Genomic DNA, 26,435 nt, shown 5'->3' with positions numbered 1-26,435 from the left:
CTAGAGAAGACATACATGGAAGGATCCCAATCAACAGGGTATGAAAAATGACATATTAACATTCAGATTTATACTTCACATGCTGAAAATGTTGTACTTGCTCTCAGTGTTACAGTAAACGGTTAATGCTTAATATCTATAGGATGATTAGAAATTTAGTTTACAGCATAACTGTCATTTCAATCAGTCAATCTTTTAATTATTCTTTTGTGAATATTTCCCCAGGCAAATATTTTGATATTATTCAGTGATACGTGTGTCTTCAATAAGGTCTCAAAGAGATTTTTCTTTGCAATGATTTTTTTATCTGGTCTGTCATAGATGATTCTTTGCATTTTTACATAGTCTAGCAGAAGTAACCTCCTGAAACTTTGTCTATTTTTGGCTAATTTTGGCCTAAAGGCCCTTAAAATTGCAGGTTTATTACATACAAACACTTATTATTCAGTAACTATAGGGACTTCAATGCAAACTGTTTGAGATACTCTTAGGTTATAGAAATGTGTTATAACATTTTGGTCCCACCAGTGGGACCCCATCTACTCTCTTGTCTACAGCAGATGATGGCGACTCACATCTGTAGGTATTTAAGGGGTTAAAGTGTTATGCATTATTTATTGTTAACTACAGCTGTTTTGAAGTATTACCTAGTGTTGTTTATCTAACACTAAAGAATAATTTGTTACCGATATCTGCTTTTAAACTATTATTTGTTATCTATACCTGCCAATAAGTTTGATTTATAGATAACATTAAGTAAATTTGTATATGCTTTGATGAGACACAAAAATTAATACAAGATTTGCTCTGATATCATCAATATAACAACAATTAGGCTTTCTCAATGGATGTTTTTTCCCTGTGTACACTCCAAAATGTTGAATCTTGGAGCTATTTCTCTATGTTTTGGCTAAGAGTGAGATAAAACAGATCCTGATTTGTTGGAATAAAAGTTTACAATAAAGTCTCCATATTCCATATCAATGCTCCCAAGCTGTAATCATGCCATTTCTATTGAGTCAAGCTGTAATCATCTATTGGGCCTTTCCTCATTATATCAGAATCATAATGTTTTTGGATTGTTTTAAAAAATATGTGTAAAATTTGACATTTGACTATTGCTAAAATGTAGGCAATAATTCAAATCAATAATTGGTGACATTCTGATTGTATTAAGCGAGAGTAGAACACATATTGCTGGGGCAGTGTGTAAAATATCTGCATTTTTGTTCACTTTACTGCATTCATAATCCTCTGTGCCTCCCTAATAATAAAAGTCTCAATATTCACATTTAACAGTGATGTTGGCATTGTCAATCAAATTAACATAATACAGAGTTTTCATTGTTTTATTGCTGTAAATGTAGAAAATGGTTCTACTGTGAAGCTACTACTGAACAACTTCAAACGTTTCAGCTAATTAATGTGAATCTTATCAAGAAATGACTGTAAATAAATAATGATGGTTTATTTCTTAAAATCTTCTTGATTTTCAAAAAAAGCCTGAAATATTGAATAAAAGAGCTTGAAATACCTTCTAATGTCTAGCTTACAGTATTGTAGCGACCCACTACTGGCTCATGAGGCATGGTCATGCAAGCGGCCATGCACGGAGGCCCATGGTAGGCGCGCACCCTCCTAAAAAGAAACTTAAATGTTGTTGTTTGTTAGCTTAAAGGTGCTTGTGTCTGTTACTTGTGTTTTACTGTGGGGTCATTGTGTGCGTGTTATGTGTTGGAGGGTGGTCACAGTGACGATGAATCCCATAGCTGGTGGTGACCTTCCCCATGAGTTCAGTGCTCCGTATGTGCCTTTCTGCCTTGGTGTTTAATAAAGAACACTTCTTATGGTGGAAATCATGGTCCCCCCTGTGTCTTGCCAAATGTTCCAATGCCAAAATATTTATATACACTGAATCATTATTATTCAGTAAAATATCAGCAGTTCTTAATATGACAAGTGGTCCTAAATTTACATTAGTGTACATACAGGAAAAACACTGGGTATCAGCATCTGCCAAAAAAACATATCGGTATAAAACATATAAAAACATATAAAAATCTAACATTTTCACGTATTCCCCAGTGAAACAGGAACTGTTTCAACAGAAAAAACTGACCATTTAAGTGTTCCTAATTGCTAAGCTGAACATACAAACATGAAATATGCATGGGACTGCTTCTGGAGGGCATTTGTGATGTGGAGCGATGAGGCAGACGCATGCGTTGACATACACAAGCTTTATTTTGGGCAACTCCAGGGTCACGGTCTGAACAGCCCAGGTTCATACAACCAACATGAACAGATCAGGGTGCAAACATGACAAAAGAACACAGGCTAAGCACAGAGAACAAATAGCAAATGATACACTCAACTAATGTACAGATCAAACAAAGACCAGCACACACAAGGGGCAAACACAGGGCTTAAATACAAACAAGGATAACGAGGGACAGGCAGAAAACAGGTGGGAACAATCAGGGGCAGAGTCACTAAACAAGGGGGCTGGACTAAGAACCAAAACAAACACGTGGAATAGACAAAAACACAAACACGAACACATGGACAGGACTGGGAAGGGTCAATCGTGACAGGACTGTACATGTTTTGTTGATTTTCTAAGTGAAAACAAGCTAACAAGTCCTTCACAGAAAACACAATCCTGCAATTTTAATGCACAATTGCTGTTCATTTGCTGACTTTACATATGTCAGATTGTGTGAGAGGAACCCACAAAATCTAGCCAATGCAAAATGAATCGGAACTGTGAGCAAACGAATAGCAAGTTAATAGGAACTGTGCAAAACCTTGCTCATTTTCAAGTGTGTTCTCTGTAATTTGACCAGGAGTGTTCAAACTTCTGTATATGGCTGTATTTAACAGCTATATTTTACAGGTAAAACTGTAACAGCAGACATATTTTCCTCTGTTTCAGATGGAGATGAGGTCAGAAGTGTGTGGTGTTGCTCTGTTGGTCATGCTGTTGTCTGGGGTACAGGCATTCTTACCAGGCGGGAATGGAGGTAACACTCATGTGACCATCACTGAAAACGCTCTGATGAAAAAGATGAGTGAAGTGTGTAAGGCGGTGGTCGAGTCCGAGGGAAGAGAGTTCAAGCCAACGGTGAGATTGTCTGTGTGCGTGTGTGTGTGTATGTGTGTGTTTGTGTGTTAGAGATGTTGGTCAAATCATCAGCGCAGCAGTGTAAAAATACGTACGTCTACCTAAATGATGAACTAACCTAACTTTGTGTAAATAGAGCACAATATAGAAATATGTCCACATACGCAGTCGTGACTGACGCGGCTTTTTTCTGAATTTCTACAAACAACATTTCATTTTATAGTAAATTAGTTTTGGTTAGTTTGAGTAGTAAACAGCTGGCTCTCACCCCCAAATACGTCTCCAATAAAGAAGAAGGTGGATTCCCTTACTTGGCTAGAGCAAACAATAACGGCTGAGCTTTCTGTAATGAGGAGGGAATTCACAACCCACATGTCTACCATTCAAACCATGTGTTTGAAGCTTGACTACCTCATGGGTGAACAAAGAGAGCAGAAGAAATGTCTCTTAGAACTTTCATGTTGCTTGGAGGCCCTTGAACAGAAGGATAGTTGACCACAGGACCTAAGCAGGCATAGCAATCTGCATCTTCCGAAGGGCACAGAGACATGGAACGACACAAACCTGATTTTTCTCTGGTGAGTGCCAGGAAATGTAATGCCTTTAATGCAGTAAGCAAAAGAACTACAGGGTCAGAGGAAGCCCAAGGAGTCCAGGAAGGTAGAGAAACAAGGATGATTGCAACAACCACCACCCACACATGCAGAGGCATGAGCAGGCAGCTTCCCAGGGCTGTTGTGCCCCTAGACTGATAAAACATTCCTGAGGCAATTACCAGAACAATCAGTGGCATTAATGGGAACACATCACTGGCAAGAAACCAGATCCACATTCCAGACCATAACACTCCCAGTCCACAAGATATTGGAGCACTCTTTCGTATCTTCTGGAGTCCACTGACCTACAGTGCAGAGTCGAGTCAATTCAAAGTTTATTTATAAAGCACTTTTTCCAACAGGAGTTGTCATGAAGCAGCTATCCAAACCACTTGGATTTATAAAAGCCCTGGGCAACTGGAAATTATCGATAGCAGCATTACCCACAAAGCCAGCTAGTTTCAAGTGTTTGATGATCTCCAATTATTGGAACACTCTCCTGAGTCACTATCTGAAGAGCTGTAGCAGGCAGAGAGCTGAGGACTTTGAACCAGTAACTGGAGGTGAAGTCCGGCAGAGGAAGCAGTGGAGACCTTCTCTTTCCCTGGCTGCTCTGACACTCCCAACCCTGCTCTGTAACAGGTTAGGGAATCCCGGTGAAGTTCAGGAATCCTGGCGTTAGCCACGGACGCAGGAGTGGGTCCAGAGAAGAGGATGCAGAGGGGACCCAAAGTAGCAGAATATGAGGAATCCCAGGCTGCTTCCAGATGTGTTTTCCACTCATGGAGCTTGGTCTCCCGCTCCAGGAGAACCCTGCCGATTCAGCTGCTGCAGCTCATGTTCTGTATCCACCCAGAATAAAGAAACGTTAAGGTCAGCTAAACTAACAAAGTAACGGCAAACTGTTACAAGAAGTACAATTATTAGCGTATTATGGCAATATATGTTTAAATAACATTTTTAGCAAAAGAATAAAGCTTGAAAGATTAGAAAAGAGATTTAAAAGCTAAACAACAATGAGCAAACAAACATACAAATGTGTGACCTGTTTAGTTGTTAATGGCATCAATGTACATGCACACTCCTGTAAACTGTGTCCCTTCAACCTCCACCGGAGGGGGTGGCATCTCATTGACTGAGACCTGATTGCAGCCGTTATCACTGGTACCTGGCACAGTGACTTTCTTGATCTTCCTTTCCAGAATAAAATGTGGTTCCTTAGCTTCGACCCTTCAATACTACTTTGCCTATACCATCCTCCCCATCACTCCAGATCGTCAACCCAACACTTCCTTCTCATCATCCATAGATTCATTCATGGGTGCCTCAAATTCTGTCAGTTCGGACAGTAGACTTCTACAGTATATGTGTGTGTAAGAAGCTGAGTGAAAGTGTGTGTGTGTGAGACACATATTTTCTTGCTGATGTGTGTGTGTGTGTGTGTGTGTGTGTGTGTGTATCTCTCACTCCACTGTATATTCAATGTATCCGTGTGTGTGTTACAGGGCTCTTCTGTGGAGGAGCTGCTGGGTGCATGTCTTGGTTCAGCCACCGGACAGGTTTCTGCTGCAAAGTTCCATGAAGCCCTGAATCAGATCTACATGGAAAACAGTCTGGTGGACCGAGACTTCATGGCCAGTAACCCACACCACTTCAACAGCGAGAGTTTCAGTGGAGGACGCACCCTCATCACACAGGGCACCGCTGCCATCAAAGCCAACATCCGCAAAGGCAGCTTCCAGGCTGCACGGGAAACACTAGGCCGAGTCCTGCACACTCTTCAGGTGAGAGGTAGAGAGAGAGATAGAGTAAGAAAGGGAGAGTGCTCAAGGGCTTAACCTTGTCAGAGCTTGTCATTATATAAAACTAAATGTAAGAGCCTGATCGGTAGAACAACAGGTCTAAATACAAGGAAAGTTTTCACACAGTGATTGCTCATTTGAAAAGAAAAACAACAAAAAAGAAATCAAATGTTACTAAAACAAATCTCATGAGTAATCAGGACTTGACTCTTTTTTTCAGGATTTTTACAGCCACAGTAACTGGGTCGAGCTGGGAAACAAAGCCACATATCCTGCCCTCATCAGACCTGACCTCACTATCAGCAACATCGCAGGTAAGAAAAGAGCCAAAGAAAGGAGAGAGTGAGAAAGAGGGACAGAAAGAGAAAAAATTTAACTACTTACAGTCAAATGAGTAATAATATAGTAAGTGAACCAAGTGACATTAAATAAACCTTACATAACAATCCTACATCAGTAGAAATTGTAACTGTTATTAACTCACACATTCACACACCTAGAGGCAGTTTAGGGTGTCTAGTTGGCCTGACTACATGTCTTTGGACTGTGTGGGAAGAAAACCTACACAGACACGAGGAGAACATGCAAACTCCGTACAGAAAGGACCCTGGTCACCTGGCCAGGAATCAAACGCAGGTCCTTCTTGCTGTGAGGCGACAGAGCTACCCATTGCGCCACCATGCCACCTTGTTGTTATTAATTCCTGCTCTTTGAACCCAAACTGATACTTTCAGTAAGTGTGTTTTTGTGTAGATATTTACACTCCGACCTGCAGCGACTGTGCCAGTGGTACGTGTCCAAACCAGCTGCAGCCCTTCATTTTGAGCAGGAAGAAACTCACGTCAGGATACATGGGCCTGTTTTCTGCCTACAAACCTAAAGGTAATGGATCTTGATCCACACATGCACAAACTCATACACTTAACTTTAATGAGCTAATAGTACTACATAAACGTCTGACTACCATTCAGATGTTTGGAACTGCTGCTACTGCTGTTCAACATGTACATATATTATTCCAATATAATGGTAGCACTCACACACACTCACTCTACAGCTCTAAACATTTCTGGTCAGTTGTAGAGATCTGTATTCAGTCCAAGTTACATTTGGAAAAGCTTTATACAGAGTACAGTTGTGTTTTACATTTTTATGAGAATACCTTTACAATACTTATCCAGGAAATAATAATTCAATCAGTGCTTGTTTATCAAATACAGTATTTTAGAATCACAGCACAATATGCAGCAAATATACTTTTTAGACGAACTCTACAGAGGACCTCAATTAATAGCTTCTATACGAACAGTGAAGTTCCTGCTAAAGCCTGAGGAGACTGATAAATCAATGTGATCAGTTATTAATCTCAGTGTTACTGAGCTCTGCTAGAGCCTGAGTAGACTGATAAATCAATGTGATCAGTTATTAATCTCAGTGTTACTGAGCTCTGCTAGAGCCTGAGTAGACTGATAAATCAATGTGATCAGTTATTAATCTCAGTGTTACTGAGCTCTGCTAAAGCCTGAGTAGACTGATAAATCAATGTGATCAGTTATTAATCTCAGCATTACTGAGCTCTGCTAAAGCCTGAGTAGACTGATAAATCAATGTGATCAGTTATTAATCTCAGCGTTACTGAGCTCTGCTAAAGCCTGAGTAGACTGATAAATCAATGTGATCAGTTATTAATCTCAGCGTTACTGAGCTCTGCTAAAGCCTGAGTAGACTGATAAATCAATGTGATCAGTTATTAATCTCAGCGTTACTGAGCTCTGCTAAAGCCTGAGTAGACTGATAAATCAATGTGATCAGTTATTAATCTCAGTGTTACTGAGCTCTGCTAAAGCCTGAGTAGACTGATAAATCAATGTGATCAGTTATTAATCTCAGCGTTACTGAGCTCTGCTAAAGCCTGAGTAGACTGATAAATCAATGTGATCAGTTATTAATCTCAGTGTTACTGAGCTCTGCTAAAGCCTGAGTAGACTGATAAATCAATGTGATCAGTTATTAATCTCAGCGTTACTGAGCTCTGCTAAAGCCTGAGTAGACTGATAAATCAATGTGATCAGTTATTAATCTCAGTGTTACTGAGCTCTGCTAAAGCCTGAGTAGACTGATAAATCAATGTGATCGGTTATTAATCTCAGTGTTACTGAGCTCTGCTAAAGCCTGAGTAGACTGATAAATCAATGTGATCGGTTATTAATCTCAGTGTTACTGAGCTCTGCTAAAGCCTGAGTAGACTGATAAATCAATGTGATCGGTTATTAATCTCAGTGTTACTGAGCTCTGCTAAAGCCTGAGTAGACTGATAAATCAATGTGATCGGTTATTAATCTCAGTGTTACTGAGCTCTGCTAAAGCCTGAGTAGACTGATAAATCAATGTGATCAGTTATTAATCTCAGCGTTACTGAGCTCTGCTAAAGCCTGAGTAGACTGATAAATCAATGTGATCAGTTATTAATCTCAGTGTTACTGAGCTCTGCTAAAGCCTGAGTAGACTGATAAATCAATGTGATCAGTTATTAATCTCAGTGTTACTGAGCTCTGCTAAAGCCTGAGTAGACTGATAAATCAATGTGATCAGTTATTAATCTCAGCGTTACTGAGCTCTGCTAAAGCCTGAGTAGACTGATAAATCAATGTGATCAGTTATTAATCTCAGCGATACTGAGCTCTGCTAAAGCCTGAGTAGACTGATAAATCAATGTGATGATCAGTTATTAATCTCAGCGTTACTGAGCTCTGCTAAAGTCTGAGTAGACTGATAAATCAATGTGATCGGTTATTAATCTCAGTGTTACTGAGCTCTGTTAAAGCCTGAGTAGATTGATAAATCAATGTGATCAGTTATTAATCTCAGCGTTACTGAGCTCTGCTAAAGCCTGAGTAGACTGATAAATCAATGTGATCAGTTATTAATCTCAGTGTTACTGAGCTCTGCTAAAGCCTGAGTAGATTGATAAATCAATGTGATCAGTTATTAATCTCAGTGTTACTGAGCTCTGCTAAAGCCTGAGTAGACTGATAAATCAATGTGATCAGTTATTAATCTCAGCGTTACTGAGCTCTGCTAAAGCCTGAGTAGACTGATAAATCAATGTGATCAGTTATTAATCTCAGTGTTACTGAGCTCTGCTAAAGCCTGAGTAGACTGATAAATCAATGTGATCAGTTATTAATCTCAGCGTTACTGAGCTCTGCTAAAGCCTGAGTAGACTGATAAATCAATGTGATCAGTTATTAATCTCAGCGTTACTGAGCTCTGCTAAAGCCTGAGTAGACTGATAAATCAAGTTGATCGGTTATTAATCTCAGTGTTACTGAGCTCTGCTAAAGCCTGAGTAGACTGATAAATCAATGTGATCGGTTATTAATCTCAGCGTTACTGAGCTCTGCTAAAGCCTGAGTAGACTGATAAATCAATGTGATCAGTTATTAATCTCAGCGTTACTGAGCTCTGCTAAAGCCTGAGTAGACTGATAAATCAATGTGATCAGTTATTAATCTCAGCGTTACTGAGCTCTGCTAAAGCCTGAGTAGACTGATAAATCAATGTGATCAGTTATTAATCTCAGCGTTACTGAGCTCTGCTAAAGCCTGAGTAGACTGATAAATCAATGTGATCGGTTATTAATCTCAGTGTTACTGAGCTCTGCTAAAGCCTGAGTAGACTGATAAATCAATGTGATCGGTTATTAATCTCAGTGTTACTGAGCTCTGCTAAAGCCTGAGTAGACTGATAAATCAATGTGATCGGTTATTAATCTCAGTGTTACTGAGCTCTTTAAAAGGAATGACCAAACTAGTAATCCACATTATTATAATATATTATAATAATCCACGACACATTTTGTGTTGGACACATGTGAGTAAAACAAGTAAATTAAATTCTTATTAAGCCAGTAATTGTAATGGGATTACAAGAATTTGTAATGCTGTAATGTGTTATACTTTATTACAGTTAAATACACTCTTGAATGGCGTTGCCCTTAAAACTGTATAATGAATGCTCTCTGTATGGTTGGTTTCAGGTAAATGTAGTCATGGAGGGGCTGCTGACCTTAGCAGTACCCAGAATCCCCGTGGTGGGATCAGTAAAGATGAGCGGAGGGCTCATAATGCAGACCTGCACAACACTGCCGTCAGCCTGGCAACGGAGGCCTCGCTTGAGCTGCTGGAGGACATCCGTGGGGCAGCAGGCAATAAGGACTACCTGAGGTATGAGACTGGACAGAGGAGTGGGGTGTGTGTATTCGTATATTGTAATATACACATCTGGTCAGATTACATTTATTTAATTTTCAAGTAGTAATTCAATAAAGCATGTCAATTGACCTGGGGTTGCCAAGACTTTGTATTCCTATATAAAAAAAGATCTTTTCATTTGTTTTAGGCCCTTAAACTCTAAAAACGGGCTGTTTCAGACTTTACTTTCTCACTGTTATATGACCTTACATATTATATACCTTATATGTTATATACCTTACATATTAATTTCATATTAGTTACTGAATAATAGTGTAAAAATATAGTTTAATAGTTAAATAACAGTTATTATCAGCTTTAACAAAGCAGAGGAAATGATGGCAGATGTAGCTGGATGGAATATCAGAGAGAACAAAAGGAATGATTCCAATCCAATCTTGTAGAAAACCTATCCTGAAATATCACACTCTCAAACTGAACACTGGACTCAGGCAGATTTGTGTTGGTGTTGGTATCAAAAAAGTGGTATTGTTTTATCTCTAGCTACAAGTAAACATCATGACATGGTACAGTATTGTCGTTTTCCCTGGTACGTTATTTCACAAGTTGAAACGTTGGAACTGTTGCAAGAGATGTTGCATTGCGCAATAAAAGTGAAAGTTAATTTCCTCTAAGTTTCAAACAACTAAAGGAGTGTGAGTTTTGCCATGTAATGCAAGCCACGATTCATTTTTTCATACGCTTATGTGAAACGCTGATCTGATTCTCAGTGCAGTGCAGTTCTCAAAACAGTTAAAACATTTGTCACAGCCAGGGCTGCTCAAGCCGTTAAGCTGGGTTTTTGAGGCCCTTCATCTTGCAAGCTGATATAATGTAAAACAAATGAATTCATTCATTTAACTAACAGTGACGTGCATTGATGTGAACACACAAAAAGAAATAACCAGCTGTGTTAATGTTGTGGGTTTTTGAGGTACTGTTTTGAGAATGAGTTCTAAGCAACTGATGAACCGTAATAACAGGATAACCTGACTAGAGGTAAAGTGTTGACAGCCCATCATCTCTCACACTCTCTCACTTACTCCCTCTCTCTTTCTCCCTTTCTCTCTACAGGCTGATGGGTATCGCTCGCTCTGCTGTTCTTTGCTTTGTGATTGACACAACAGGCAGCATGGCTGATGACATCGCTGAGGCTAAACGAGTCTCATACAGTATCATTGATAGTAAGAAAGGGACGCAGGATGAACCTTCAGAATACATCCTGGTTCCTTTCAACGATCCGGGTAAGTAAACTCACTTCTTGTGACATTGCACAACAATGGCATTAACCACAATGCACAAATGAACAAGTTTGCATATATACAGTATATATTTGTGAGATCCTGTTGGTGTTGGTCTATTCTTTTTCAGTAATGCACACCATTATATATATATATAATACAGTGACTTTACTTACTGTCATATACAGCTATAAGCAGAAATATTTCATTCAAAAGGTTTGTTTTAGAACCATTTAGATGACCTCAATTTAGTTTAGTTATGATATATATATATGTGCCACACACACACACACACACACACACACACACACACACACACACACACACATATATATATATGTATGTATATATGTGTGTATATATATATATATATATATATATATATATATATATATATATATATATAATGCTCTTAAAAGACTCACTAAACTAAATTGAGTTTATCTAAATGGTTCTAAACCAAACCTCTTGAATGAAATATTTCTGCTTATAGCTATATACGACAGTAAGTAAAGTTAATGTAAAGGTAAATTATGTGTAAATTATTATGGAAGGTTATTGTGCTATCCTGTGCTGGTGGACAATAAGACAATAAGACAATAGCAAGTACATTTTCAAAGAGTGCTGTGTCCTGCTATAGTTTTCTATTAGTTTTATTAGCATAATCCTATGCTATAACACAATTGTGGTAAAAACAAAACTATGACAAGGTTATGCACATATTAACAAGAACACAAGTTAACATAAACCCAACCATCAATACAGCAATTCCTTAAAAAGATTGCATCCCCTCTTGACAAGAGGTGTGCATAATCAAGACAAAGAAAACTCCGGCAAATCTAAAAATCAAAACGGTCGACCATGCTAAGCTAAAGCATACTGCCATTTTTTCTTTTCATTTATATCTTACCTTTGATGTGGACACTTTTTTTTGACCTGACGTTTTTCTTTGTTTGCCTTCAATTCCTTGAAGTCATCCTCTATTCTGTTAAAATATCAGGTTTCACCTTAACAGAGACCTTTGTAAATGTGGAGTTTCAAATTAAAAGTATACTTAGTACAGGGTCATTGTAAAATAACAAACAAAAAAAAAACAAACTGAAATTATCCCTGACATTAGGTTTATGTGTATCACTGAAAAACAATGAACTCACACCAGCAGGATCTCACAAATGTACTTACATTTATTTGCATTATGTAAAATTAAATGTTTGCTCTTTTTGCGTGTATGTGAAAGATTTTGTTTAACTAGGACTAGGCTGAACAGCTTGTCTGAGAATTAACACGTTTACAGAATATACAAAGTAAAGAATATAACACATAAATGTGTGTTACGCATTTCAAACATCAAATTTCAGTAGAGCTGGTCTAATTAGTTTTACCTTGTTTGGTATTTAGATTCAAGAGTTTTATTGTCATGTGCACAGCAGAACAGGCAGTTGCACTGTACAATGATATTCTTACTTTGCTGTTCCTCCATTCACCATATATACTCTTAAGAGAATAAAAAAAAAAAAAAAGAAAGAAAATATAAGAATAACTCTAAAAAAACGTAGTAAAAAGTAAAAGCAAAAAGTGTACAGTATGTGCAAAGTTGAAATAAAATTAAAGTTAAATGTACATATGTGCAAATAAGTTTAGCAGCTGTTCATAAAGTGCATCAAGTGACAGATGAAAACAGATGTAAACAGTAAACAGTAAACAATATTACTCTGTGCAGGTAATAGATGTAAACAGTAAACAATATTACTCTGTGCAGGTAATAGATGTAAACAGTAAACAATGTTGTTCTGTGCAGGTAATAGATGTAAACAGTATTGTTCTAACAGCAGCAGTGCAGTGTAGGTAAGGTGCAGTTGTTGAGTGCAAGGTTAAATCAGTTCAGATTGGGAGGGGGGAAGAGGTAGTTAGTGAGGTGTTCACCAGCCTGATGGCCTGTGAATAGAAACTGTACCACCTCCAGCATGGTGCTAACATTACATTGAATATGTCACTGAACAGTTACGCTTTACTAGCGGTGGTACTCAGGGTAGCAGTAGATTTACTCATTCAATATTGCTTTACAATCTTATACATGGTCATGACAAAGTGCATTAAAGTATTCTCAGTTTATCAAATCGGCATTAAGAATTACTTTTAAAGCATTACACTGACTTTGCTGATACCATGTGTGTAGGTATTTTAACAACATAGAATATAATGCACTTGAGAGGCTTTGCATAGTGTGTTATTTTTAAGCCATTTTTAAATTAAGTAAATTTATTTATTTTTTTGGACTTACAAAAAACACAAGCTGATAAATTGTTTGATGACAGTTATTAATCTAATCGATACCGACAGCATTAGATTCAGGTTCTGTTATGAAGCAGAATGGAAAAACATGACTGTAAGCTCAATTTAAAACTAATTCTAATTTAGACTAAGCAGCAAATACTTTATCAAATATTGCTATAATCAGTTATAATCAACTGTAAAATTCCATAACTAAGGAATTTAAAGCACTACCTTCAAGTCTGATGAGGTGTTACACCCTTAATTGTTTGTGTTTATTTGTAGATTTTGGACCACTTATAAGGACAGCTGACCCAGATGTGATGAAGGCAGAGATCTCGAAGCTCGGTGCGAGTGGGGGCGGGGATGCGCCAGAGATGTGTCTGTCAGGACTGCAGGTACTCAGGATAAAAATGCCATAGCTAACTCCTAAAAAGCTCTGAGTGAAATGTTGGCATGTTATGCCTGTCAGGACGTCTTATTGCTAAATTTGTTTACATTTTACATCACTCTCCCTCTCTTTCCCTCTCTCAGCTGGCTCTGACTGGAGCTCCGGCCTCCTCTCTGATCTATGTTTTTACTGATGCTCCGGCTAAAGACACACACTTAGAAAAAAACATCAAAGCCCTCACCCACAGAACCAAGTCTGCAGTAAGCGCCTCAAACTTCATGTCCTAAATGACAGAAGAGAATAAAGTCTTGTTGTTCTTTGCTCTTGTTGTCTTCACCTTTAAAAAAGGTTGTGTTGTACAAAATAAAAACAGAAAGAACGCAGGTTTGAGGGATGTTAATGGCAGAAAATAGAAAATGATTGTCTGAAAACATAAATTTTCATCAGTACTTCCTACAGTTGTAGGTCTTCACGTCTTCCTTTACTTGGCGTTTCTCTTATCTTCTGGTCCATTCTACCCAATTCCCTTCCCTGCTACACTCAGGTGTATTACCTACTGACAGCAAGCACGAGATCAAAAAGATCAGTGAGCCCACAGGCGCGTTCAGGTTTCCAGCTGTATTATGACTTGGCTTTGGCTTCCGGAGGTCAAGTGATAAAGGTATCCAAGGCTGACCTGCCCAGAGCTACTGACATCATCATTGACACCTCCACATCCGCTCTGGTAGGAAAACTTATTGATACTAATTATTAATGCATAAATGGTCCATTTGGTTGATGGTGTTTCTCCCTTGCGCTTGAAAGTGTAAGTGAATGACTTAAAGGGAAAGCCCAGCGAAAAAATCCAATTTCCTCAGTTTACCCTGGACCCCCAAATATAATTAGCCAACACGTTTAGCGTCTGAAGTTTGCTTCTTTAGCTCACTGATTGGTGTGTAGGAGCTTAAGTAATCTTCCATTACTTTTTAGCTACATTGACCTTGTAGGTACATTGCAAAACTAAAGAGGCAAACTAAAGACACCAAAAATGTCTTGACTGATTTACTATATTAAAAGTAAGGGGAAAATCGTGTAAATTAGAATATTCTGTGAACTGTTCCTTTAAGTAAACATAATTAATCATGTGGTTTCTGACACCGTATAACGGAGTTTGCATGTGTCCACACCCCGTGTCTGCGTGGGTTTCCTACAGGTTCTCCGGTTTCCTCCCACAGTCCAAAGACATGCAGTCAGGCCAATTGGACATGCTAAATTGCCCCTAGGTGTGAGTGTGTGAGTGATTGTCTGTGTCTGTCTGCCCTGCGATGGACTGGCGACCTGTCCAGGGTGTATCCTGCCTTCCGCCCGAAGACTGCTGGGATAGGCTCCAGCAACCCCCGCGACCCTGACGGAGAAGCGGCTTAGAAAATGGATGGATGGATGGATGGATGACACTGTATAACATGCTGCTGTCACAGCTGCCATTCTGAATTTTACATTTTGACTGTAACTGACCCATCACTTTAACAAGCAGCTGCTTTAAGCTTATCAAGCAAATATGTACAGCACTGATATTCTTTGTGATGACTGTATTTCAGGTGACGATTCTGCAGAAAGCCAGGGACCCAGGCAGTGTGGAAAGTTTCCCCTTCTTGCTGGATGCCTCAGTGTCCAAAGTCACTGTCTACATCACAGGAGATTCACTTAAATTCACTCTGCATAGCCCATCAGGTGAGGGCCTGTATTCAAAAGGGTTTTTTCAGTTTTGAAGGTGTATACAGCCGTATAAAGCTGCAATACAGGAAATCCAGCCCAATATATTTTTTTGCTCGTAAACGTTGGACAATTAACGTCAACATACATGTTGTGCTTAGATTGGTTTTTCACTTGTTTGTGTGTAGTAGATTGTGAAGTCATTTGATCAGGCTGCAGGTGAAAGGTCGGCTAACTTATTTTTACAATGAGCAAATCAATCATTTGATCAGAGATGTTGAAACGTTTGAGTACGACTGTAGGTAAAATTATTTTGTTGTGCACACAGTAACAAAACAGATGCCGCCTCGCATGAGAAACGAGGCAACGCAGCAGAACATCACTTGCTAGAATGTAAAAAGTGTTTACGAAACCAGTGTTTGCTCGAGAGGCTAAGCCTGGCAGGCTGCACGCTCTTAAAAAACATGGTTCTTCAAGGGTTTTTTAGAAAACCATATAGAACTCTTGACTTCTGCTGGCAAGTGTTGGTTTCTTGAAGAAAAACAGGAGTGGAGACTCGAGGAAAAAGATGTTTAATGAATGCTCATCTTCCCAACCAAGCAAGTCTGACTAAGCTGACAAAAACCACGAACATATAGTCACCCAGGTAACCCACACCCTCTAGTTGTCTCTTTGTCTAAACGACCCAGAAACCTGCCCCCCTACTTGATGGGCGGCTGCCTCTACTTTTGTAATTAAAATAGAGGTGTTGAGGTCCACCCAGGAATTTACAGTCACCCCCATCTAGAAGCCAGGATGTCTCCAAGAAATCCCTTCAACGAATGGCATTGCTAGACTGGGGAGCTACCGTAGTGGTTGGATAGTGTAGTGGTTAACACCTCTGCCTTCTATGCTGTAGACTGGGGTTCAATCCCCACCTGGGTAAACACCCTACACTATACCAATAAGAGTCCTTGGGCAAGACTCCTAACACTACCCTTCGCCTACCTGTGTAAAAATGATCAAATTGTAAGTCGCTCTGGATAAGAGCGTCAGCCAAATGCCGTAAATGTAAGCTACAGATAACCAGTTGTGAAATAGGTTAACTATTGGAGGTCATTACCTGACAAAGGAACCACACTCCACAGCCCCCACACATCACCCAAGAGAGACATACAAAATGCAAACAAGATTAACACAGAAGGCAAGGGAACAAGAAGAAGATTCAGGAGTTGCAAAGTTAATTAAAGTAAAATAATATTTAACAGAACCATGATCACTCAAAGAACCCTTTACATGACTAAATGGTTCTTTGCATTAAGAAATTGTCAGCCCAACTCGTTATCATTATCCACGGTTTCATTTAGAAAGAGATGGGGAGAGAGAGAGAGAGAGAGAGAGAGAGAGATTGTGCAATGGGTCATTCAGTAAAATTCTTCTTGCCTAAACCAAACTAAAAAACCTGACCTGAGCCTGGTGGTGGAGGGGGGGTGGGGGGTTGGTTAGTGGGGGGTCGGAAGGGTGGAAAGAGCTTGGACAGTTATTCTGCCTGTATCATCTTTAGTGAAACAGCTCTCCTCTTAAAGGTGAAGACCCCTTTTAATCCACATGTTACAAAGTGACTCGCAGCAGCACACGCACACTATATTTTAGTGGGTTTTTTTTCTCCATGCACAAATATTACACACTTCAAATATCCAAGTAACAGAATTTAACACACATTGATCGGTTAACTTATCATTGGATGTTCAGTGAACTTGAAATTTGAAATTTGAAAAATTTCTCTCTCTCTCTGAGTTTGTGTAGGACATATCAGGTACTTTCATCTCCTCTTAAGCAATGTTGGCATAATGCTACGATTTTATCATCTCTATCTAAATAACGAAGAAAGGCCTTGTTTCCTTAATAAACAGCCTACCTCATCATCAGAAAGGGAAGTCATGACAGTGCCTGGTAATGCTGACAAACTCTAAATTAAGCCAACACTGGGCACTGATGACTGGGCTGTGGTGTGCTTTGTGCTGATAGGTGGGAGACGGGTCCAGAGAAATAACTTTCAAGTGTTCACCTATTAAAACTAATTTTGACTCACGCACCTTTAATGGTTTTGAGTTGCAACTTTTATCAAAGGAGCTTTGACATTTTAGCTATGTCAAAAATATTTATGTCAAAAATATAACAAAAAAAGCAAACAGTGACAAAACTGTTGGTTTTAGTTTCTGCGAAACAGACTGTACAAAAAGAGTTTAAAAGTTCTGCACTTTTTACACAATTTCTCTGCTTATTTCACTAAGCTGCACTATGAAATAATTCATAGTGAATTATAGTATGCTTTTGTTAATGCCGGTGATTTTTCAGGTGTATCTCAGTCTGACAGTGCTGGTAAAGGGTCTCTGGCTGTGATCCAGACTGTGGGGAACTTGTGGAGGGTTCAGCTCAACACTCCCATAGAGACAGGCCTGTGGAACATCAGCATAGTGCCCACACAGGCCTACACCATCAAAGTTACCGGTGAGCGACATCCCAGAGCTATTACAGGATATACGTATATGACTCAAATCAAGCATGACTTAAATATGATGAGCTTTGTTTTGTTCAACTTGCTAGTTAACTGTACCTGGCACTTTGAAAATTTTATTAAAGTCATTTTACTAAAAAAGCTTTAAAGAGAAACACAGGCTTTCATTATTAGTGTATATTTGGCCATTTAATGTATGCAGAAACTATACTTATATGTGTGTGTGTTTGTGTGTGTGTCTTTCAGGTCAAAGTGTGAATACATTCATATATAACTTTGTGGAGGATTTTAAGGGGCCTCATCCAGGATATGCTGTTATTTATGGTCGGCCACAAAAAGGTTGGAATAGCCATCATATTAACTGCTGCTTGTAAAACAGCTAAATCACCTCTAAAGAGAAATACTAGCAGACTATGTCACGATTGGCCCCTCCCAGTCCTGTCCATGTGTTCCTGTTGTTTTGGTTTAGCCCATGTGCATTTGTTTTAAGTTAAGTTAAGTTAAGTTAAGTTAAGTTAAGTTAAGTTAAGTTAAGTTAAGTTAAGTTAAGTTAAGTTAAGTGATACTGTTTTGATCCCACAACCAGGGAAATTCCACCTCCGCATTTAACCCATCCATGAAGTGAAACACCACATACACACCAGTGAATACACACACTAGGGGGCAGTGAGCACACTTACCCGGCGTAGTGGGCAGCCCTATCCACTGCGCCCGGGGAGCAGTTGGGGGTTAGGTGTCTTGCTCAAGGACACCTCAGTCATGGACTGTCCTGGGGATCGAACCAGCGACCTTCCGGTCACAGGGCCAGCTCCCTAACCTCCAGCCCTCTCGTTTCATGACTCCACCCCTGATTGTCTCCACCTGTTTCCCACCTGTCCCTCATTTACCCGGTGTTATTTAAGCCCTGTCTTTGTCCTTTGTCTTTGCTGGTCTTTCTTTGAACTGTACTGGTGTTTGCATTGTTGTTTGTTGGATGTGCTGGTCTTTGTACTGTTTTGCTTGTTTGATTCTGGTTTCTGTCATGTCTGTCCCCCTATCAATCTGTGTTGGCTCTAAGACCCTGGACCGTTTGGACGATGACTCTGGATTTGCCCATAATAAACGTTGCTTATCTCCGCATATGCGTCCGCCTCCTCGCTCCCCGTTACAATCACCCTCTGTTTGACAAACTACTGCGTATCTCTGTTCCGTTCTTTGGCCCCTTTTCCAAACTTTTCCTTTTTTTTTGCCAGTTATTTCATTTGTTTTGTCAGTTATAAATACAGGCGCATGCAAAAGTTTGAACTCCCCTGTCAGTTTACATGTTTTATTATAAAAGTAAGTTAACGCATCCTGTACAGTAAAAAAATAAATATAGCATCCATCTGCTAATTGTAGTGCACCATTTCTGTTTAGTCACTGAGTTTAACAGTGTGGACAAAAATAAAGCATTAAATACAAAATGTGTCAAAGCTTTAACACAGATCACATATGATATTTTGTAGTTTATGTTTTTCCATTATGTGATTCAGCAAATCGCGGTTGTCAGAAGAAAACCTCATATCTCAATTTTCGTCACTTTTCAGTTTTTAACATAATTTGAAAATGCCTGTTACCCTTTACATTATATGTAAATTTCATGATGAATGGACTAAAAGAAATGACCCAAAGGACTTGGCAAAAAGTCTGGTTTTCTTCCAACAACAACAAAATAATCATTAGTAATTTTGCATGTTATTCAGTGACTTCTATCTTATTCTGTGACTACAGTACATGGGCTGTGCAGTTTTCAGAAGGACTAATTCTACAGAGTAATGAAAATTTGAATAATGAACAAGAATAATAATTAAATAAAAAACAATGGCTCTGAAATGTGTCTCAACGCAACCTTCTCTCGTTTGGTACCTCAGGCCTGCCTGCTAAGCTGTTGCTGACAGTAACTGGGCAGAAGGGTGCAGATACTCTGAAGGTGCAGGAGGTCGCTCTAGTGGAGGTTTCAGGATCCCGTCTGGCAGACGGAGTCATACAGGAGATGGGTGGTGGGAAATTCTTGGTCACTGTGAATGAGGTTCCAGAAGGAGAATTTGTGGTTATGATGAAAGGTGAAGACGTGGCCACCTCGAGTCGCTTCCAAAGGCAGAGCACAACGCTGACGTCTCTGTCTAACGTCATCGTCACGGTACACCAAGCCTCCTGTTTTTCATGCTACTACGCAAGGTTCATACCATGTCCCCAATACATACAGTGCTAATTTAAGTTCATTATTATATTGATGAATGATTAACTTAAATTATTATAGAATTACTTCTGTTTTCTCAAGATAACAATATAGTGGACCCACAGTAGTCTAAGCCTAAGAATAGAAGTAACATGAAACGACATTACAAAGGTAGAAATAAAATGAAGTTAGCATTTAGGGCATCCTTCCAACTGTAGACTGATGGCATGTTATGTTTTATGCAATTTCAATAGATATTTCATCTTATTTTATTAGCTACCACTTGGACATTTTAAACAAAATTCAAAGGAAAATGATGACGAGTATCATGTTGTTGCACATCTTTTTAATAACACTAGAGCTGGCAGTCAGGAGGAGTGCTGGAGTGAGCTGTTGATTGGTGCTGATCGTTTGCAAGCGTTGATGGTCAGATAATGCATATTTTACTGAACAGAATGTCCACTATCCACAATGTGGTGTCACAGATTGGCTTGACAGCAAATCCCTTTTATACTACATTTCTACCATCAAAATCATTAACAACAACAGCAATTTAACCCACTGTGATTTGTGATATATTCCTCTGGTGACTGCACTAATCACAAACAGAGAGAGAGAGAGTCGTGTTCTGTGATGAACGAAGGTCTGTGATGATGCACAGTTCATTTGTGAGATTTTGCTTTGGCGAGATCTCAAGTTACATCATTGTCTTGAAATCATATGAAAATTATAATGAAATAAATAACTTAAGATCATGAGTAAGCAAACAAACTGGAAATAACTGGAAAACTAAGTGAACCAATGGTCTTGTAGGGCTTCTATAAAATTAACACTAGGATTCTGCTAAGTGTCGTTTCTCTGATTCTTCTCTCCCTGCAGGCTACAGTAAACAGCACCCTGCTGCCTGGAGAAGACTTTCTACTACCTTTTACTGTAATGACCAGTGGAACCGGAGGCACCTACACTATCACTATTGGAAATGACAGAAATATTCCTCTTACCTACAACACAAAGTAAATAAGACCGATGTAACTTCATAATAAATAAAATCAGTCACTACATTAGTGCAAAGAAAGAGTAGCCTAACTCTAGAGAAAATTCATAACCCCTCGTAGTTAACCTATTAATCTACAGGGTTATTATTCAGTTTCTGATCTTCTTATTCAGTAATTATCATGAACCTAATTTATGTAGTTATGAGATTGTGGGATTAAAGTGTGCTTTAGTTTTAGAGATTAATATAACACATTCAAATGCCTTATAGTCTGTAGGGGTGTAATGACAAACTTAGGCCACAGAGAATATAGAGTCACAGAGAATATAGAGTCAACACCATGTGGCCAAAAGTCTGTGGACACTGACTATCACACCTGTACGCGTTTGTTGGACAACTGATTCCAAAACTCTTCACCCTTCAGTGAAGTCTTTCAAAAGGATTTTGGAGTGTGTCTGTGTCGAGTGTGTCGGACACCAAACTTATGGACCTTACGTACAGCGGCACAGTCATACTGGAATAGGAAAGGGTCTTCCACAAACTGTTGTCACAAAGTTCCAAGCATCCAATGGTCTAAAATGTCTTTGCACTGTAGCATTAACACTACCCTTCAACTACAGTTGGCTGGGGTAGATATAGCTGGGCAGAACCTTCTGACTTTTGGCAAAAGTGGCATCCTGGGACAGCTATGCTCTTCAGTATGATCCATTCTACCCCCCAAATGTCTGTTAAAGGAGGCTGCATGGCTTTGTGATGTTGTATACCTGTTAGCAATGAGTTTGACTTAAACACCTGATCTCAGTGATTAAGAGGGGTGTCCACAGTCATGGGCTGGAGGTTAGGGATCTGGCCCTGTGACCGGAAGGTCGCCGGTTCGATCCCCAGGGCTGACAGTCTATGACTGAGGTGTCCTTGAGCAAGACACCTAACCCCCAACTGCTCCCCGGGCGCCATGGATAGGGCTGCCCACCGCTCCGGGCAAGTGTGCTCACTGCCCCCTAGTGTGTGTGTATTCACTAGTGTGTATGTGGTGTTTCAATTCACGGATGGGTTAAATGCGGAGGTGGAATTTCCCCGGTTGTGGGATCAAAACAGTATCACTTACTTACTTACTTTACTTATTTGGTTATATTGTCTATCACAGTATCACAATGCATTCTAGCAGCCTACTCTACAAATGAACTGGACAATAGAAATAAGGAACTACACTAGCACTCTAAAGAAAACAGCAGGTTTATGGTCAAATCACTGTAAAAGAACGGACTACAACACTCCTCTGTGATTTCAGGCTGAATCTAGTGAGTGGGGTCAGTACTGAAAGCACAGTGATTCTGAAGCCACCTGCAAACACCGCGTCAGGAACTGATGTCACTTTGACCATCGCAGCTGAAGGGCCAGGAGGCGCAGATTCCAACTACGCGGTGCTCCGTCTCTCTGTCCTCGCCAAGGTAATTACATTTACTACCATGATGAGAAATGTAAGAAACTATAAAAGAAGAAACTGTGACAAATAAAGAAAAGCCAGATAGTGCTGATTAATGTGTAAAGCCACCCAAAGCACTTTCTCAGAAACGCCTGTGCATGGGAACTAGATTAGTTACATTATGAGTGATTAGGGGCGTAAACATGCTTGGACCTGAAGGCTCAGCGCTTTGGTTCTGGAATGTGAAAATTGATTATAAGTGATTTTAATCATATTTCATTGCAAAAGTTAATTCTGCACAATGCATGTCACAGTTTTGCTTGGCAGTAAACTGTATAAGTATAGTACATTTCCACATTAAAATCATTTACAACAGCAGCAATTTAGGTGACACTTTATTTTGAGCGGTCATTTTTAGCTGAAAAACTCTCAGTAATATGTCAAAAACATATGAGGGTTAGGATTAGGTTTCGGGTTGCGATTAAGGTAAGGGATAGGATTAGGGCCAGGTTTAGAGTAAGGTTAGGATTTCCGTAATGGAAGTAACATATTAGAAATACAGCTACTTAATGTAAGTAATGTTTCAACATTACATCTACAAGATATTTACCTCAATGTATTCAGATGCTTCACTACTGCTACTTCACTCATGTTACTGATGTTTTACTGATCATCTGTTAAGAGTTTATTAATCATCCACAGAGGCCCATTCCGAATAGTATTACTGCAATTGAACTCTGTTGTGATTTGTGACACATTCATTTGTCATAGAGAGAGAAACAGATAAAAAAGGCATTTCCCCACAAATAGTTCACAATTTCTTTTTTTTTTGCTGAGTTTAATAACATTTTGGATAAAAATACAACATAAAATGTGCCACAACTTTTTCATTTTATGTTTTGAGTGTTTCCCCCAATTTGTAAAGTTCAGCAAATAAACACTTACTGAGTATTAAAGTGCAGAAGTGTGTCACCTGTCTGTGTGTTTATTTTCACTTCAACTTTTTGTATACAAATATTCCATTTCAGCAAAGTAGAGAAGAAACACATCTACTTGTTGATCTTTCACTGGCTCTAAATCATATTTCTCTGATTCCAAACAGGTGACTGATCTCACACCTCCAGTGTGTGAGATTGTGCGTGTAAGTGGTATCTGTCTATCTTCCTGCACTAACTATACCTGGGACCTGTCTGTCAACATCACAGACGGCAACGGCTCTGGTATTGAAGACATCTCCGTCCAGCAGGGCAGAGGAAACTTCTCACAGGTAGCAGTGGTGGATGGGGGCGTTACTGTGGTGATGGGGCGCTACAGCGCCTCCTGCTGCGCACCTGATGTAACCCTGTCTGTTGTGGATAAGGAAGGAAATGTGGGTAAATGCTCTTACTCTGTTCAGAACAGAGGAGGAGTCTCCCTCAGTCTGTCTCTGCTGCTGTGGGCCTGTCTGCTGCTTTCAGCCCTGAACACAATGCAGGACGTTCTCCTTCTGTTCTAAAACCACACAGGTCAAAACAGATGATTAACAAACGGGGCAGTGTTTTTTCAAAGAACCCATAGCACCAAAATAACAGCTATTATTTTGGTGCTATGGGTTCTTTGAAAAAACACTGCCACACACACACACACACACACACACACACACACACACACACACACACACACACACACACACACATATATATAATAAAAACAATTTAAGATTCAGCTATTTCACTTCCAATAAGGACAGGCTGATATGCACAAGACAAAAAGACAAATAAGCGATAATCTTCTTTAGGATAATTTCTGGCAATATAGAGAACATTCCTCTTAATTAAATTACCTATGTAAATAGGTAAAGCTTAATAATTTAATTTTATTCTTAGAATGGTTTGGGAAATGAGAAGTATTAGCTAACTTTCAACTAGATCTAAGATGCTAGTACTTGGTAGTATATGTGTCACGATTGGCCCCTCCCAGTCTTGTCCATGTGCGTTTTTGTTTTGGTTTTTCTAGTCCGGCCCCCTCGTTTCGTGTCTCCGCCCATGATTGTCTCCACCTGTTTTCCACCTGTCCCTCGTTTACGCTTTGTTACTTGAGCCCTGTGTCTTTGTCCTTGCCCTGTTTCATTGTATCGGTCTTTGTTTGATGTCCCTCTCCTGTTTGAAACTTTGTTTGCTGTTGGATGTTTTGTTCTGTTCAATTCAAGTCAAGTCTAGTTTGTCTGTCATGTCTGTACCTGGATCTCTCCGTACTGGCTCTATGACCCTGGACCGTGATGACCCTGATTTTGGATTTGCCCTCAATAAAAGTTGCTTACCTCCGCACATGCGTCCGCTACCCTGCTCCGTGTCACAATATGATTTTTTGCAGTATAGATGGCTGCACCACTAAACTCATCCAAGCAGCCCCCTTCCTGTCTTTTACTTATAGCAATGGAATCTCTGGATCTGTTTCTGTTATCAGAATTCCAGGTCAATATGACACTGTGCTGAATAGGGAGAAAGATTTGACAACGATTTGAACCACAAATGCCAGTCTGATGTTGAATCATGTTAGAGGAAAATATAACATGGTAAGGAGTAATATTTCCAAGTTATTTCAGTGTTTTATTTTATGAACATTAAAATATGTACTGTATTGTTTAAAATCAGTTTTTTATTTGTTGACTTATAGCTGTTTAATTTCCTTAAAGCAGACTCTGTCTACATTCTGGTCTCTTTTTGATATGCAATATGTTCCCTCTCACAACTGGTTCAGATTTAATGTGATTATTAAAGATATTTCTTGCTTAATTCAGTCTTGATCGCTCATTTTTATGTTCCAGTATTTCTAGTTGAGATAATTAGTCGTAATTATAGTTAGATAACTTAAGACTTTTGATAATCTTGAGAGATAATTAGTTATTGAGAAAACAACTTTTGTTATCTTCAGGTCAAAGACAAATAAGTCATTATCTCAAGATAACAGTCTGGAAAAGTATAACTGCCTCATGGCCTCATGGCCATTTCCTTATTTATAAACATCGTTCTCTATGCAAAATGTGACCGTGATATCGCAGCGTAGTCTCATGTTAAATGTGAAGTCTGGAAGTGTTTTCCATGTTTTTGTTATTTTCACCATGATGGTGTTTTGTGTTCAGGTTTACCAGATCAGTCTGGAGCCATGAAAACTAATAGACTGACAAATATGCATTAAGCTCCAGAGCCTTTCACAAATATTGACACCCTTGGTAATCATGAGCAAAATCAGCTGTAAAAAATATTATTATTATTTATTCTTTTTGATTATTCTTCAAAAAGAACAAATAAATAGCAAAAAAAAAAGCAAAAACTTAACCTTTCAGATATAATGACTGAAAAAAACAAACTAAACCATCATGAAAGAAAATATTTTTCTTAAATGTATGTGTGCCACAATTATTAGCAACCCTGTATTTTATGTTTTTAAGTCCCCCAGAGCAGTTAGGAACACTTAAATGGTCAGTTATGACTTCCTGAGTCACTGGGGAATATATCCAATATATCGATAAGAATCTGCCAGGAAGAGGATGTATGTCTATGTTGGCTTCACACACAGTGAGGAGGAGGATTGAGAGAACAAAGAATCTCCAAAAGTCATAGATTTGTAGACCTTAGTTAGGTCTTGGCATCAGAATCTCTCCTAAACTACAATCAAACTCCACCTAGATCACCACACGTTGTTTCGGGGGGTTGCCAAAAGAAAGCCTTTGCTGTGAATCAGTGGACTATGGTCTCTGTTCAGAAGAGACCAAAGTAGAGGGTTTTGGCAACAAACACCGGACGTGAGTTGGGTGTGGACACAAAGATAGCCGTGCAGAAAAGTACCTCATCCCCACCATGAAGTATGGATCTGTGATGTTGTGGAGCTGTTCTTCTTCCAAGGGCCCTGGAGAATTTATTTAGATACATCACATCACAGACTTCACCAAGTACCAGCAGAAATAAAATCAAA

General features: G+C 39.2%; 1 protein-coding gene across 1 annotated transcript; it reads left to right on the top strand.

The window, feature by feature from the left end:
* On the top strand, positions 1 to 25,255 carry LOC108434780 (von Willebrand factor A domain-containing protein 7-like). The gene is made up of 17 exons (XM_017710154.2): positions 1 to 38; positions 2,936 to 3,124; positions 5,226 to 5,504; positions 5,743 to 5,836; positions 6,276 to 6,404; positions 9,562 to 9,748; positions 10,850 to 11,019; positions 13,573 to 13,685; positions 13,822 to 13,938; positions 14,223 to 14,402; positions 15,256 to 15,388; positions 17,708 to 17,860; positions 18,114 to 18,206; positions 19,757 to 20,025; positions 20,944 to 21,077; positions 22,347 to 22,506; positions 23,584 to 25,255. Exons 2-17 carry the CDS (start codon positions 2,936 to 2,938, stop codon positions 23,974 to 23,976), a joined length of 2,793 nt encoding a protein of 930 aa, XP_017565643.2. The 5' UTR covers positions 1 to 38; the 3' UTR covers positions 23,977 to 25,255.
* The last annotated feature ends 1,180 nt before the right edge of the window (positions 25,256 to 26,435 follow it).

Source organism: Pygocentrus nattereri, chromosome 5 (genome assembly GCF_015220715.1).
Source record: "Pygocentrus nattereri isolate fPygNat1 chromosome 5, fPygNat1.pri, whole genome shotgun sequence".
Taxonomy (NCBI): domain Eukaryota; kingdom Metazoa; phylum Chordata; class Actinopteri; order Characiformes; family Serrasalmidae; genus Pygocentrus; species Pygocentrus nattereri.
This window is presented reverse-complemented; position numbering and strand designations above follow the sequence as displayed.